General features: G+C 38.8%; 1 protein-coding gene across 2 annotated transcripts in view; it reads right to left on the bottom strand.

Moving 5' to 3' along the window:
• The window catches only part of LOC122073216 (CHD3-type chromatin-remodeling factor PICKLE-like), a 48160-nt gene extending 30968 nt beyond the window's left edge, over positions 1-17192 (bottom strand). The window contains exons 1-10 of one of the 2 annotated variants that reach the window (XM_042637754.1): positions 16669-17192; positions 15519-15694; positions 13750-13870; positions 13340-13493; positions 12498-12751; positions 12230-12324; positions 11832-12156; positions 8361-8470; positions 7978-8268; positions 1147-1211 (exon numbers count right to left, since the gene is read on the bottom strand). In XM_042637754.1, the coding sequence (XP_042493688.1) occupies positions 1147-1211; positions 7978-8268; positions 8361-8470; positions 11832-12156; positions 12230-12324; positions 12498-12751; positions 13340-13493; positions 13750-13870; positions 15519-15694; positions 16669-16969 (1892 nt within the window). In that variant the 5' untranslated portion in view covers positions 16970-17192. Of the gene's footprint in view, positions 1-1146; positions 1212-7977; positions 8269-8360; positions 8471-11831; positions 12157-12229; positions 12325-12497; positions 12752-13339; positions 13494-13749; positions 13871-15518; positions 15732-16668 lie in introns of both variants that reach the window. The other variant, XM_042637755.1, reaches the window with a different exon arrangement.
• Positions 17193-17770: the final 578 nt, after the last annotated feature.

Below are 17770 nucleotides of genomic sequence, written 5' to 3' on the forward strand. Positions count from 1 at the left end.
CAGACATACAGCTACAATCCAGTAAACACCTTTTAGAAATGTTAAGATCCATGATATATAGACTGCCACATGGGCGTGAGCCACAGGAATTGGGGCACTGGCATGGTGGCACCCTTATAATGGTAGAGCCAAGGAGGAGTTATTGCCTCCACACCCACCTAAGCAAAATCTTATGTTGTGCCAGTGGCACATATCTGTATAGGCTACACTGGCAGCTATATGCCTATATTTTTTTCTTATAATTGGCATCTCCTATTGAGCCAAATCAAGGGATAGATTGATTGAGAGGTGGATTTGAGCAATAGACAGGGATCCTCTAGAACGCCCACATGCAAATTTAATCAATCAACAAAAGCTGCACAGCCTACCATCTGTTCAGTAAGGTTTTGTATAATTACATTAGTAAAAAATTAAATTTTCTAATCATGACAACATATGAAGTGGAGAAATACCATTGGCATATTATACAAAAAGATAACTGTGCAGCAAAGATAAGGAGCCTCTATTGGTTAGGGTTTGATAAGAGAGCTCAAACATTTATAAAGGTGGGATTGGAATGCAAAGCCTGTGCCCTGCATCTTCTTGCCTCACGAGTCGAGCTCCCCCTTGGTGCTCAACCCCAATTAACTGGTAAAATGGTAAAAGGGACATGCATCTTTAAAGCACAGGCCAGGTCAATGGTGAAGTTGTATAATTTTCTTTTCAAGTGGTGAAGTCAATTTTACTACAGTTTCAATGATTATGAGTGATTCAGAACATAAAAGTTTCATATGCCTTCAAACGTTTACTCATGAATCCTAGTTACTTTTTATTTTGAGAACGAATAGATTATTCGTAAGGCAAGTCTGATCAAGCAAATTGGTTCATAAATATGGATTTGAAAACAATATTTCTCCACAAACACTGTTCTCTTTTGGTGCAACTCCATCCATTTATTTAGTTGTGAGACTACATTAAAACACTTTCTCTAGGATAGTTCGTTTAAACTCTGCTAACTGTTCAAGTAATCCTTTCATCCTCTAGTTAACTTCGTCAGTTTCCACACCTTGAACTCTTGAATTTTCAGTTCCTGATTTCTTGGGAAATTAAATCAAAAGGAAGGGAGTTGGCAGAAAAAATTGGATTCCATACAGAATCACAACTTACGGGATATGCTTTTGAAAATGATGCAATCGAACACCATCAGTAAGATTGATCCACTCCATAGGAACCTGGAAAAATGTATATACTAATGAAAATAATGCTAAAAATGACCAAAACTCAGGCAGTGGCTCCTATGAGTAGTCTAACTTATGGTACAAACAGACCATGCAAAACAAAAATTCAGTGGAATGTAGAGAAGAACACTTTTTGTAATAGACAGAAAAAAAAAAAAAAAAAAAAAAAAAAAAAAAGAAGAAGAACATTGTATTGATAAAAAAAGAGAGTATATTAAGGACCAATACTGATATACCATATGTACAAAAACCAAACTACATGAATATTGCTGAGTCCTGGCAGACACTGAGAGCAAGGTGAATTAGTGTATAAATCTCTTTACTTTTCTGACTATGCATGCTGACGAGGCAATCATTGTTGGCACTATAGTTGTTCCCATGCAATCGTGTACACACCCAACCTCCTGTCATATGCACTTCCAGGTGTGCACACCCATCCTGCAACACACGGCACTCCAAATCCAATACATGAACAAAAATGCAACCACACGCACAACATAGATATTTTACAAACTTCGGTAATAATCTTACGTCCCCGCAGTAGTGCCTGTAAAGGCTTAATATCTACTCAATATACTACTTTAATTGTTTTAACAGTTGGGAGCACCCACACCCAGCTTTTCCAGTATAGTACTAAAAAGGCACTTAGAGCCAATTACAAGTGATAGCATCCACTGTCAGGTTTACCTAGCATAGTACTAGGAGGGCACACGTAGTGCCAATACAAATGACAATACCCACTGTTGGGGAGAACACTCACCCAATACGGTGATAAAATCAATTTTTGACTTATAACAGATGCCCTAAACTTTTCACAGGCTAATATAGGTCCACTATGTCAACTTCCTAAACTAGCACACATACATGTGTCCAAACAATATATAAAAATAAATACACAGGTAGAGGATGCTTACAACCCCTGTCTGTAACAACCAAATATGTTCAAAGATGTCCCAAAGATGAGACACTAGTTTCTCTTCTTGATTGGACTTCGATAACCTTCTCCCATATCATGCCTTAAATGTTTTCAACCAAGGTTCAAAATTTTGTTTCGTTTCGGTGTTTCGGTGTTTCGGTTTAGAAACTGAAATTTCATCTTGTTTGCATGTAGCCTTTTTTTGGGTTGACTGTTTCAGTGGTCAAACGACCATATTTTGACCTGAAACTTGGTGGGTAACTTATTTTAAGGTTAATAAACATGCTTAGAACATAAAAATGCAAAAATATTAGGACATGACATTGTTTTAAAGTTGCACCTTTGTTTGGCAACAACCGTTGAACTGTTCTGAAAATTTTACCTGGTTTTGGAGAAAGAACTTTACATTTCCTAAGCTTTGAATGTCTAAATCTTGTAGGAGTCCAATGGCAGTCAAAATGTGTGATGATGTGGCTAATTAGAGGCTTGTTGGAGTGTTTTTCCTTCAAAATATGCAAATGGAACCGAAACCACCAAGACAGGATAGACAGAGTCGAAATTTAGACCGAAATACCAAAATTTCGACTGAGATATGGTATTTATAACACATGGAATGTACCGAGACAGGCGAGAAACCGGAACGATACCGAAATTTTGGCCAAAATACCGAAAATTCGACCGAAATTTTGTACAAATATTATTTCGGGCCTTATTTCGTTTTGGCCAAAAAAAAACCGAAATTCCGAAATTTCCTATCATGTTAGGTTGCCTAGGGTTTGGCTCCCAAGCTCAGGGGCCTTGTTTGCATGCAGCCATGCCTGTAGGGACCTTGCCCTTGCATGCTGTGCACGCAGGCCTGCACCTATGACTGCGTGGCTGCAGCCATATGCTGCACAGCCCTGCTGTGCTTCCAACATACTTGTTGTCGTGCATATGAGCTGCCACGTGTGCGGCCCACCTTGCGAGCTGCCAAAACACTTCCACAGAGCCAAGATGAACAGTGCCACATCACCACACATGAAACACTTACACTCACTCTTATGCCACCTCAACAGTTGGGGGCCCATAACTCCTTGAAACACATGCACTACCATATTTAGGCATTTCATCGAACACTTGTGCATATTAGTTAGAGTAACTGAGCAAAAATAATCATTACTTCTTTATACAAATTCGGATTGGGCCGATATGAGTTGCGATGAATTCACGACTTGTAGAACTACAAATTTCTAGAACAACTCTACTGAAATCTCAGCCATGTAAAATGATCAAATGCCCCTGAAGCTTGCACATGTCATAACTCTTTCATTTTGCATCACATCGAGACGATTTCGGATGCATTGGATGGAGTACAACACACTCTACAGCATTCCAGAAGGAACCAACTGCCAAAAAAATCAGCTTGAATGACTAAAATTCCCCGAACATAAATAGGCCAAAATTGCCAGAACCTTAAATGTAAATGTGTCACAACCACCACTGCCATACCCATTGCACTCATGCAACCTCTGAAACACCACTCATCACTGCCATGTCACCAAAGTGACCGTATGCTGCCACGTCATCACTTCTGGCCACCTCATCACTAACACTTGGCTAAGGTGGCCAACAAGGACAGCATATATGCAACAAATATGACAAAGTCATCGAACATCACAAAAGGAAATTAATCTAACAGAGGAATAAAAGAACCAAAGCTCCCTATCAGAAAATGAACACCCTATTTGGCCAACTGGTCTGCCACATCGTTAGTGGATCTAGGTCTCCAATTGAGCAGGCAAATCATTTCAGAAGCTGTCAACCTAATACTTCTAAGTTCTAATGACATAAGAAAATCTCAATGGAACTAGGGACTCTAAACTCATCCAAGCTATCACAGTAGATGAATCACGCTCAACTAATAGGTTACGGAAATCAACTCTCAAAGCACATTTCAGCCCCTTAATAGTGACAAAACTCAGCCCTTAACCGATTTTCATTCCAATGGGTAGGCTCTCAAAATTGCTCCACCACTAGATCTGAATACCACCCCAGACCTGATGTCTGGGTTACAAGGAGAAGATCCATCAAAGTTTAGTTTTACTACTCCTTCCAGCAGTGGCAGTGGCACTACTGAATTATCTTTCTCTCACTCTTGATAACAGATTAGCAATTAACCAAGTAACACGTGACAATAAAGGTGCAATACTGGTTTCCAAGAACATAACAAACTTGTTGTAAGTATCTCCTACAATGGAAAGTCCTCAAAGAAGGCCAAAATACAAGTAAAATTATGCAAACTTCACCTCCAAACTCTAGGCAAATCCACTAAACTCAACAGCAAAAGATACTGCTAAGGCTTTCTAGTATGCAAACTTACAACTAGACCTCTATAAGCAACAACAACAGCAACTCAGCCTTATACTAACTAAATGGGAATGGCAACATCAATCCTTACCCTCAAATCAGCACTATTTGAGGTCATGCTTGAAACAAGCCGAAGTTGTGCATGACTTTCCTCACCACATCTCCAAGAGCCATTTCAGGTCTGCCCCTGGCTCTTTCAGCTTCTTCAATTTAAATTAAATCACTCCTTCATGCTAGAGCATCTAAAGGCCTCTGTTGAATATGGACCTCAAGTGACTTTCTCGTAGCTTATCATGTATAGGACCTACTCCCAAATCAGCTCTAATTCAATCATTACTTCCTTTGTCCTTCCTAGTTTTGCCACACATCCATCTTAACATTCACATCTCGGCTACATTGAGTTTATCTATATAATTCTTTTTAACAGTCCAACATCTGCACCATACATCATAGCCAGTTGTATGATTGTCCTATAATATTTTCCTTTTTAAGGGAATACATTAATCACAAAACACATTAGGAGCACCTCTCCATTTCACCCATCCTATTTTAATTCTCTGTTAAATATTGTCCTTTATATCACCTTCTTTATTTATGATTGAGCCCAGATACCTAGAATAATCACTTTGCGAAATCTCCATCCCTTCGATTTTCACCGCCTTATTGTACATTATGGTGTAACTAAAGTTACAAAACATATAAACCGCTTTCATTCTACTAATCTTAAACCTTTTGATTACAAGGTTGATCTTCATAACTCCAATTTTGCATTAATCCTTGCTTTTGTCTCATCCACCAATACAATATTATTAGCAAAAAGCATACACTAAGGAACCTGCTCATGAATGTCTCTGGTTAAATCATTTATCAGAAGCTTAAACAAATAAGGGCTTAAAGATGATCCTAGATGTAACCCTATTATAATTGGGAATTCACTACTTTGACCTCTCACAGTTCTTACATTAGTCACTACACCATTATACATATCTTTAACTATGTCCAAAACACCAAATATTTACTTGAAACACTTCTCTTCTCTAGTACTTACTAGATTAACTCTCTAGGGACTCAATCATAAGCTTTTTCTACATCCATAAAGACAATATGGTGATCTTTCTCTCAATCTCTAACCTTTCCATGAGTGTCCTAAGAAAATAGCTTATGTCATGGATCTCTATGGTGCCAAAATGGAGGCTTGTTCCATGGTCTTTGACATCCTTTGCTTAGGCCTTCCTGAAGTCACCCTCTTGCCACTACATAAAAATTGTTTAATCCGCAATTTAAACAAAGCTGTCACCACCAAGGGCCATCTTGGGGGGCAAAAAAAAGGGATTTTTGTTGAGAACTGTTAGAAGTCTATCGTGAAAAGGGGAGGAGTCCTGCGCACCTCCCTTGGTATTTTCCTAGTCCAACTAGGATTGTTGTCTAAGTTAGAAGCTAGTAAGCCTATGTTAGTTTTCTATTATGTTTTGGATTCCTATTCCTAGTAGGACTTATATCTTACTTGTAATAGCCGATTTGAGCTCTATATAAAGAACAGAAATGGGCAGCCCCAAACACACAATTGGGACTCCCTTGCACAAGTCTCTCTCTCTCTCTCTCTCTCTCTCTCTCTCTCTCTCTCTCTCTCTCTCTCTCTCTCTCTCTCTCTCTCTCTCTCTCTCCTATTTTACAAGAACAATGACAAATGAAAGATGACTCTGTTGGCCAAAGAGTTTAGTTTAAAGAGAACAAGGCCGATGAACAAAGCCCTTACACACAAATCATGGTACAGTATGGAAGGCTCAGTCTTGTAGAGAACTATCGTAGAGTAAAAATATGGTGCTTGCAAAAACTGATGGAATCCAAAGAATGATCTACTGATTGTGGACCTTTTGCATGGAAAGAGGTGGTGAAATTTTTTGTGAAAATTTCTTCACAAGGAGCTAACAAAGTGGAAATTGGCAAAAGGTTACATTTATGGAAAGAGGAATGGCTTGGATGAGGCTGTTTGTGATTGGCCAATGTACACAGATTAGTACTAACAAAAAAAATATGACAGCCATCCAATGGTTTCAGGATTTAAAAAGTGCCTTCATTATCCATAAAATAAAAATAAAAATAAAAACTAGAAAAAAGACAACCAATAAGCAACTTGAAAGCTTTAAGCAGCCTCCTTTTCTTGGTTAAATGAATGAAGACTACATCAGGACTTCTTCACAGAAAAAAAAAAAAAAGCAGGACTTCTGTTTTATGGGTACCACATCAGACCTTCATTATAACTACTCAGGGATTGGATTACCAATCCAAGGGCAGGTCCTTTATAGCGAAATTGTTTATGAATACCTTCTAAAGAAAATGGTACAAAACTCATCTGTCGAAAATTGTTGGGGCAGATCACTCCCACCAAGTTTTAAAGCTTTTTTCACATCAGGGGTCCTAGATAGAAAGCTAACAGTTGACCATCTAAAAGAGGCAATGCTGATTCTCTCTCTCTCTCTCTATATATATATATATAAAATATATGAGTTATTAAAAATGCTGGGTAGGATGTGGCATGCATTTTACATACAATGTGAAGTGGCTTTAATTTTATGGACCAACAATGCTGCACCTTTCAGTTAAAAACAGGTGATTCCAATAAATGTATATCTTCGTAATTAGCCAAGACATTACAGGAGAAATCAACTTGGAAGCTGATGCATATCATGGACTGTTTGGATTATGGAAAGGATTGCAAGAGGAGAATATTTGATGGCTGATCTTGATCCCAATCCATTCCAAATCTCTGTGCTTATCTCAGATCTTTTTGTCGGGATGGACTGATCATTAGGGACAACCGGAGAATTCCAGGATGACATAATTTGAATGGTTATATTAATTATAACAAGATCCACGCTTTTAGTTTTTCTATGCATGTAGATGGTTTAAAATGACTGTCTATATGCAAATATTTATTGGGCAAGACATCGCTACCTGGTCCTGTGGCCCCTGTAACAGCACAGGGGCCAAGGAGAGCGCGCACAGGAGCATCAAAATGGAAGGCATTTTTTATTACAAGAGGGGCAGAGATATAGCCTGTGTCTGGGCGCAGGAGCCACATGACGAGGTAGCGTTCTTTTTCCCTAATACTCATCTATTGTCACCGATCAAAAAAGAGAGAGAACATAGAGAGATGTAGATCCAGAATTCTATTTTAATTTGAAGGCTACAGTATCTTCAATTTGAAAAGGACACAAGATGTGGGGGCCTGGGCCATAGAATGTAAAAGCACTTAATTAGCCAAATTAGAATAAGCAATAATGATATAAAAAGAAAAGGTAATGAAAATTGAAAATAAGACTCAAACATTCTATCAGAAGGATGGAAATCCCATATGTAAATGCTAGACAGAAACCCATCTCCCACCCCGTCCCCCCTCCCCCCTCCCCCCTCCCCCACCCGATAAGGGAAAAAAAAATTCAGAATAAATGGAGACAAGGAGGAAAAGAGTTTCCAAAATGCAAATGAGAAGAATACCCAAGTATCATGGTGATGTGAAAGTGACACCCATTGTATAAGGAACTCATCCTGCCAGGAATTATTCTCACAGCCAGAAACAAGCCTTCTTCGACCTATGATGCTTCTGATTTTCTTGGGCACCAACTTCTCCTCTATCTTTTCCATGAACGATAAATCATTCTTACAAAAAGGGCAAATCCATTCCCCCTCAGGCGCAAATTGTAAAGGAGGATAAAGGCAAAAGGTGTGGAAAACACAGGAACAACCAATTGCCTTACATGGGAAAAGCCATTTGCTTGCTTCTCCATTCTGCATGAAAAGTAATACTATTAAGTAAAAGTTTGAATATCAATGGAATACATTAAGCCAATAAAAGAGGCTACATGCAAAGAGTAACAGACCTCACAAATAGAACAAAGCATTCTTTTGGTCGACCCACAATGACTAAGTTGCAAGGCAAACCCATTATATTTTCTGTCAATATGATCAGTGACATTGGCCCCTGCAGAATCTGAGGAACCAGATCTATAACAAGATTAAAAGCTCAAAAACAAAGCAAATATATATATATATATTCACATCAATTAATTTATGCCCCCCCATCCCCCCAATTCCCCCAAAATGTGAACCACAAATATTTCCTCTATGGTGTTTATGCTTTGCCCCCACTCTCCCCCAAGCATTAAATTCTCAAGACACAACTATCAACTCATGCTTTACCACTATTCAACACCACTGGAAAAAAGCAATTGTGAAATCATCCAAAACCAGAACAATAAAAAAAGAGCACTGGATCAAAATAGTAGGCAGTTGACAAGGATCTATCTGAAAGGATGGTTCACATGCAAATAAGAAGACAAGGAGCAAAATAAGATAGCAACTATGGAGGAAAGACCAGCAATAACCGTGAGAGGCAAACAGTAATTTCCAACCCAAAATTAGGGTAATAAAGCACAAGCAATCTCTGGTTTCAAGAGTTAACTTTAATCAACATAAGGAAGTAAAACAGCAACTATTTGAACACAAAACAATAAATTTTTACAAATCTTGAGAAGGGAAGGGCAGAATTGGTATTTTGCAGATATCTCAAGATCAAGCCCCCAGAAAGAGTCCAGATTTAAACTGATCTTCAAATTAGACTTCTTGAATGCCCCGGTCAAAATTTGAGTTCGATCCGATGGCTTGCTTAATCCGAAAAAATGTGTGACATCCAACATTCTGGAAGACTTGAAGAAATTTAAGGAAAGCTATCTCATTTGTTGAAGAATTCTTTCTCAGAATTTTAGGAGCACAAAGCTGCAATTTCATTAATAAATTTGTGTTCAATACTATAGCCCCTTACAAACATATATAAAAGACTCCAAACAAACTCAAACACCAAAAACGAAAGGCCTAACACAATCTTTAACTAATTGAGAAACCTAAACTGACTAAAAAACTGAAATAACAAAGAAAATAGACCCAAAACAGGACTCGAACTAAACTAATGAATTAAATCTTGTTTTCCTACTTTCTACCCATATTTTAGACCCATTAGAATGGTCTATTACAAAGAAAACAAATGGAATCAAAGGCCCAAAACATACAAAGCTCAACCCAAGGCTTATTTCCAATAAAATAAGCCCATTAAGTGACTTATCTGCATTAATTTCATTAAGTAACTTATCTGAATCAGAGGTTGTTTCCAAGTTCGAACCTTTGAAAAACATGTTGCAATAGTGCAACTTAACCGTTGTGTCATAGGCTCGCCCACTAACACTAGTACCCTAGTCCCATCAATTATTTTTAACACACTCAATACTCATCTTCATTAAATCTCCTTCCTCGAAGAGCCTTCATATGTATGCATGACAGCAAAAACCTCCATGGCTGTATCAAGACCTCATCTTTATGTATGTTGTGTATCAATCGCAGTATGTCCCTACCCATTCAACCTCCTCAATCTTGCTAATGAAATATGTTCTTCTTGCACAAGCAAAACACAAAACTAGTCCTTCTTTTGGCCATAAACCTGTCCTTGTGTTTGTAGTCCAAAGGTTAGGACTATTGCTTCCAAGCAATAAACCGATGTTCAACTTCTGGAAAACGCAATCAACGTTTAGCATCTAGAGTGTTGTGTGATCAACGTATACCTCTAAAGCTTAAAGGGAAATTATATAGGACAATTGTAAGACCGGCTATGATGTATGGAGCAGAGTGTTGGGCAGTTAAGAAGCGGCACATAGATAAGTTGCTAGCAGAGATGAGGATGTTAAGATGGATGTGTGGCAAAACTAGGAGAGATAGAGTGCGGAATGGCCAGGCCAGAGCCAATTTGGGAGGAGCTGCGATTCAGGACAAGCTTAGAGAATTTCTCTTAAGGTGGTCGGTACATGTTCAGCTTAACCATTGGATGCTCTTGTAAAGAGGAGTGATCAGACCCATAAGAAAGGAGCTAAAAGAGCTAGGGGCAGGCCTAAAATGACCATTGAAGAGTTTGTAAGGAAAGGCATACAAATGCTAGGGTTGGATCTTAATATGACATCAAATAGAGCTGTTTGGAGGACAAAGGTCCATGTGCTTTTAGGTGAGATGTCCCAGAGGTGTTGCTTTGCTATGTTTCATTTCTTTTTTCCATTACGCTTTTCTTTTCTTTTCTTTTCTTTTTTTTTTTTTTTGACCTTGCTCTAGCACGGATCAATGTAGCGGACCCCATTTAGTTGGGAAAAGGCATTGTTGTTTTTGTTTGTTGTTGTATATAAAAATGAGGGAGAGCTACAACAATGTAATAGAAAACAAAAACAACAGCAACAGAAACCTGGAAATCAGGTCAATGACAAATAACAAAAACAAGCAAGCTAAAGGGAAAAAAGCTCAAAGTACAGAAACTTTCTTCACCGAGCCTCAGGGAGATCTTCATCTACACTATTAGCTGATGTAAGCCTCCTATAAATCATATGCCCACACTCAAGGGAAGGATCTAACCCTTCTCATGAGAAGTAGAATACCACCAGGGACCCCATATTAGAGCCTAGCCACTTAACCAAGCTGTGTCACCTTCAACTATCATATCCAACCACCTATTAGAAAATACAAAGTATATCTCTAATTCCTCCATAACCACCTTCAATTCAACAGTGATTGAGTTACATTTACTAATCAACCAAAAGAAAGCCAAAATTATATCACCATGATGATCTCTAACAACCCCACCAATACCAGTAGTTTCCAGGTTACCCTCGAGCTACCACAAAAGTTCAACTTGACAATAGGCGGAGGAGACAACTGAAACTGAGACCCTTCATCCATACATATACTTACAAGTTACGACTTCTATCAGCCCGGGACTCTCATGCCCAATGGCACTGTATTCCAACTCTTCCCACAAGTCCTTCCCTTTACTAGGCCTATAACACCTGACATTACCAATTCACTTCTACTTTCAAAAACACAGATACTACATGCATCTGAACTTTTCCATGATAGCTATGTTCCAAACTGTTAGAATCCCAAAGATGGACCTAAATCTGGATTATCAACCCCATCTTCCTGGCCTGTGCCTCCATATAATCCCAAATTAAGCTGTCATCTCCTATCCTACGGAATGAGACTCACGATTTATGATTATGGAACAGATCTCGAAGGAAAGGTAATAGTGAGTGCCAACATCACTTTGGAAATTTCAAAGACATTCAACTTTTTCTGGGCAGAATAAATTGCAATTATCACCAAAGAAACCACACAAATGAGAATTTAGATGATCACCACAGCCAAGTTTCCAAAAAATATATATATATATGCAATAATAATTTCTGGCAGAAAAAAAAAAGACAGTTAAAACAAATATATGTTCAGCAAGATGTTGGACACATTCGAAGCCATGCAAATCTAACCTGCAAAATCCTTTGAATATTTCACTCTAGGTACATTGGATGTTTTATTTCTTTTACCCCGTGGCAGTTGGTGATATGTACTTCTCTTAGATGTTACCGTTACTTTTGGGGTCAAGGGACCAAGAGACCTCAATATATTTCCGTGTCTAGTCTCGCGGAGACTCTGAACAGAACCTTCATCAGAAAGCTCCCTGCCAGGATCTTCTACTGGCTGACTAAACACTGTGACAGGGAATGGTTCAGAATTTGTAGCCACACAGTCATTTATTGCACCTGACCTTCCCAGAGATGGAAGCAGCAAACATGAGGCCTCTACAACTTTTTCCTGCTCACCAACAAAAATGTTACTCATCTAGCATGCCTTAAACATTAATATATCACACCATAACATTACTGACCATTTGAAAAGAGGATGCACAGCATGTACTAATATCAGTCATTAGCATTTCAGAGTTCCCACTAGCCTCTTCATGGGCATTCATGACAGTGTTCCCTACATTATGTGATCACAATTATCAATTACAACACAAGCATATTCAAATGATAACTCAATGACTGAATGAAAGCACCACTAAACTAGCTGTGTTAATGAAAGTTCATAAATAGGTAGTATGCAAGCTAGTATTTAGTTGATATACTGAACTAAACGGAAAAACTTTATACAACCTTCAATTGAACTGACAACATCCATAATGAGGAGATCTAGTTTCTTATCAAAATCATTTCCATCTAATCCGGCACTTTCAGCAACAGTAAGGGAAGTCGCATGCTCTCCGGTATAAATTCCAGGCAGACATAATGATTCATTGTTTGCACTGCCTTGCATTGATCCACAACTACCACTACCGGTGCTCACCTGAAATCTGCCATCAGCGACAGGTGATCTGACAGGCAAATTTTGCCCCTCTAAATTGCTAGCCCTAATAAAGAGTAGAACACAAGCATTAGCTATAGGGAAAAGGCCTACCAAAAAGCCAATCAAGGAAGCTTTTCCTTTACATCCCACCATATTTATGCCATGTCGAGGTGTGATTTGGCAATCCAAAATATAGGCAGGGTAAGGTACAGATAGGTCATCAAAGTTTGATTAAAGTTCAACCATACGCCGATACCACAAGATGCAAGGCATTTTTTCCATTATTTAAAGCCATATTCTTGTTTGATAAATTTTTCAACAACTTGACTTTCAAATTAATTTTCAGAGCTTCAATTCACCAAGTTGTAACTTGACATGTGAACAGAAAAACCTGGCCACTACCTGTCCACAGAATTTGGGGCCTAACATTATCAGTCATGTGGCACATAAAGGGCTGGACAGGCAGGCTTCCAGGAGTATACAGGAAACAATTCACCATATTAGAAATCAATCAGAGGGTAGTCATTGCTTTTTCAATCACAAATGCATGCATACCAAGAAACTCATCTTCACAAGTGAAAAACACTAGCAATCTTATAATAAAACTTTGAGATTGTTCATAATACAAGAGTAATAATCATCCAAGACCTACAAGTTCAAGCTCATCAGCTGAATAGCATTTTCTTTCGTGCCATCCAAGCATCTTCCAGAACAACCATGTAGTTCCGCAGGTCCTAGCACATTGTCAATGCAGCTTGTATTACATAGCACATTCTCATCTCCTGAAGCACCAATGATATTCTCCTCTGCAGAATTTGCCACACTTGAGGACTATTACACATGACAACAGATAAGAGGCAAATAGAAGGGCAACTTCCAATTGATAGAAAACCCAGAGTTCTTATAACAAAACCCCTTCCAACTTCTAATGATAGAAATAAAAAATAACTTACCCTGTCATAAAATTGGACAAAAAATAAAACTAGAAACAAGAAAGTATCATTTTAATATGTATGCATGTGTCCAGAACTGCAATTGACAGGACATCAGAATGTTATTTACCAACAGCGAATAGCTTCTTCGCATTAGACCAATTAACCGCGTTCTTCTGCAGCTCTTTCACAACATATTTTGCATCAGAAACTGTTGACGCACCTTCAAGATTTTCCTTCCATTCATTACTCTGAAAAAAAATACATTAAAAACTTCTTTAAACTAACATAAAGAAAACTGAAAAATCCCCAAGCAACAATGGAGAAAATAAGAAAATTACATGGCATAACAGAGCATAAAAAATAAAAATAAAATAAAAACCCTATTTTAACCACTTATCACAAAAGCTCAAGCTGTAAAGAAAGGGGCCACAACAAGGTATATCAACACACCACACCACCTCCCCCGCATGTACAAGCCCAGACACACAGCTCGACATGTAACACCATTACAAGCCACCAAGAGGGCACATCATGTAGGGCAGAACAACACGTAACACAAACCCCTCGCACTTACTAGGGATCAAACACCAGACCTCCTGGCTCCTATACCTAGTTACTCGGCTTATCCCTGTAAACAACAAGAAGAAAGTGGAAGAGAAAGATAAAGAGAGCTGGCTGTAACTTGGGAGTCACAACCTTGTGGTTGGGACTGCCCCCCTTCATATTCAATATATAGACTAGGTATTAAAGAGACAAAACACGAATAGGAAACTAGGAAGCATTACCAATCAAGGAAACTAACTCTAACTTAGATAAAACTATCCTAAACCCAATAGGAAACCATATACCATCCCACAATATGAAGGTCCATAGACCTCCAACCGACACATACACTCTAACCAAAAGCTCTAGCTGTTAAGTAGGTGCCACAACAATGTACCCAAGGGCTGTGATATTTGGCTACTTGTACAAACAATTGCATCACACTTCAGCCCAGAGATACCTCACAAACCAGTGACTCACAACGTGGGCATGAAACTCCAGAGTAATTGGTCAGGACTGAATACACAAAACCCAGCAAACCCTCCTCTCAAGCAAGCTAATCTGCCAAGGTGTTAATAAATCTAGATGTCCAATAGAAACATATCATCCGGGATAATTATTATGGTCTAGACCACTTGTTGACAGGGGGAAAAAAGGTGGGTTTATCTTTAATTTTTTGGGTGGGAAATTACGCTTAGGCTGGTAGGGTTGGGATTTGGTTGATCAGATGGTTCTATTTCTCAATCTTTCTGACTTGTTCCTACGGAATCAAGGTTGAAAAGAATGAAAAAATATGTCATTCTCATACCTAGGACAACACTATGAAATAGAGTGCACAAAGACAACCTCTGAATTATTGACATAAGCAGCACCATGGTCAAGTCTGTGGCACCAAAAGACCTAAAATCAGCAATAAAGCCTTCTGTGAAGTGTGAACCAAAGGTCTCCTGTTGAAATTGAACTCAAGGGCTGGAGGTTGATGTCAGAGATTGATGCCGAATCTAGACAAGGTGAAAACCTCTGTTCGGACCAAAAATTTAGGGCCTTGAGTTAAGCCAATCAGATGGCCCAAATTCTCTTATTTGAGTCAGTGTGAACTATGAAGAGCTCCGAATCAAAAACCTCATCACAACAGGCATGGGAACAACAATTAGGCCAAGGGCCCAAACCAAAAGAATGCATACAATAGAAGAATACAACACCATCAGCAGTAACATACAAATAAGCATCATAAGAATCTATACAATGACAACTGCAAAATAGGAAATGATTTAATCCAGTAATAAAATTCTAGCTTTTTACATACAAGAAATGATTATCGTCCGAGTGAATACAACATAGAGTAGTGCTCACATGGGTTAGCCACCAAGGAGAAGCAATTTCAGGCTTCATTTGTAAGGATATCTCTATTGCTGCACTCTTAATTCCAGCAAGATTTTCATCTTTCACATCACGCAAAACACCATCATGCCATTCCTTCCACCATGATAATTTCTGCTCAAAAACCGCTCCAAGTGGAAGTCGATCCTCTGCGTGATATTCAGTACAACCAACGCTTAAGGAATCCTTCATGAAAACCAATTTTAACAGAAGCTAAGGCATCGTCCATAAAAAGCATGTTCACTAGTTAAAAAGGAATTGTGCAATACATACGACATGAAAACTCACTGAATGGGGATTTATAGAAGAAGGCATCTAGCAAAAGGGTAGGGATGGCAATTAAATCAAACGACAAAAGATGTAATCAATTTAATACAAACTACAAGATGAAGGCATCAAGCGCAAATGAGTGATACAAACATCTAGGAGACAAATGTTGACTAATCAAACTCATGTGTAGATTATACAGACCCAAGTTAGCATCCTCATGCTTTTCGGGTATCATCTTTGTGGTCATCAAACATCGAACGAGTATGATACAGAGCGTAAGTTGTATCCCCATCCAATCCTAGATACAGGGACCATGAAGTACATGGAACATGTCTTGCGTTCTCACCATAAGAAACAAATGGTTGCTTCCTGATTTCTTGATACCGAAAGAAACTGAGACATTTTTAACATTTTTTTCCCCGTTTCTATTTGAGGTTTATACTAATGCATGGCATCTGCATTCAATGTCACGCAGACCCATGCATCATTGCAGGATTATTTGAGCATACAATGAAAATCCCACTGAGGTGAACACACAAATAGTAGCCGCGTGCGCCGGAACAAAACGCAATGGAAGAATCGAATCGTGATGTACCAATGTCAAGAGAATGCCCTTTGTCGTCTCAAGCTGGTTAGTGTTGCCTTTGTTTCTTCACTCTTGGGAACTGAAACATTTTTAACGTTTTAGCCTTTTTAATTAAGGTTAATACTAATGGATAGCGTAAAGATTCAAGGTCGCATAATCTATGTTGGATTATTTAAGCACAAAATGAAGATCACACTGAATTCAACACATAAAGAGTAGCCGCATTCACGAGAACAAACGCAATAGAAGAATCGTATCGTGATGTACCAATATTGAAAAGAATGCCCTTTATCGTCTCAAGGTGGTTAGTGCTGTCTCTGTTTCTTCGCTCTCGGATAGAGCTCTTCCAGTCGCGCCTGAGAAGGAACTTGACCTTGTCAAGTGAAACCCACTCACAGTCTCCGTCCTCGTAATGGATTTTGCATCCATGATCTCCGATGGTCTCTATGACCTCTGCAGGATACCATTTCCGATCTCCATCCCAATAGACGACGATGTGGTCTCCAACAGATACTCTGTAAAGAGGAAGATGACCAGGGATGGGAGAAGGAGCGGAAGAGGCAGCCATGAAAGATGACGACGACGGGAGGAGCAGTGGCGTGCAGTTGCTTACAGTGAACCGAACAGTCGGTACTGTTCAAAAATGGCGCGCATTGGTTGTTGGATCATGGATGACAATATCGATCCGCTTTATGTTAGCAAGGTTCAGTCGTCCCTATAAGGCCTACTACTACTACGTAGTACGTACTGCGACTAGCCGACTAGGGGACCTGTAAACCCCCAATTTTGAAGATGTCAGAAAACTCAGAAGGCGAAATCTAGGCCGAAACCTTACGCATAAGAGCCAGCCATTGAAACAGTGAGGCCACACATGACTGGTCCCACTAATTTAGTGGCTGGGATCCCGCGTGTGAGTGTTAAGGGTTGGGCCGTTGGATGGGAATAGTTTATGATAAGAAGAGATCAATTTTGATCCGACACAAGGCTTCAACCGTCGGCCTCAAGGTTGAGCCCATAGTCAACAAACCATTGAGGATCCGAAGAGGGGATACGAAGAGATTACTTTACAAAAAAAGCGATAAGTATAAATTAAAGTCATTAAATTAATATTTTTTACTAGTTAAATCAAAATTTAATGCATCCTGCCCCACATTTGACTGATTATCTTTACAAATATCAAACTTCAAGGTGAGATTTATATCATTTAGGCCATGTTTTGGTAGCCAAGAGGAGAAAATAAAAGAGAAAAGAAAAGAAAAGAGAAGAAATTGTGAGAAAATAAAAAGAGTATGTATTTTTTGTTACCAAGATAAAAAAATAAAAAGAAAAAAAAAAATTGAATTTTAAGAGAAAGATAGATGCATAGGAA

Source organism: Macadamia integrifolia, chromosome 3, assembly GCF_013358625.1.
Source record: "Macadamia integrifolia cultivar HAES 741 chromosome 3, SCU_Mint_v3, whole genome shotgun sequence".
Lineage (NCBI taxonomy): Eukaryota > Viridiplantae > Streptophyta > Magnoliopsida > Proteales > Proteaceae > Macadamia > Macadamia integrifolia.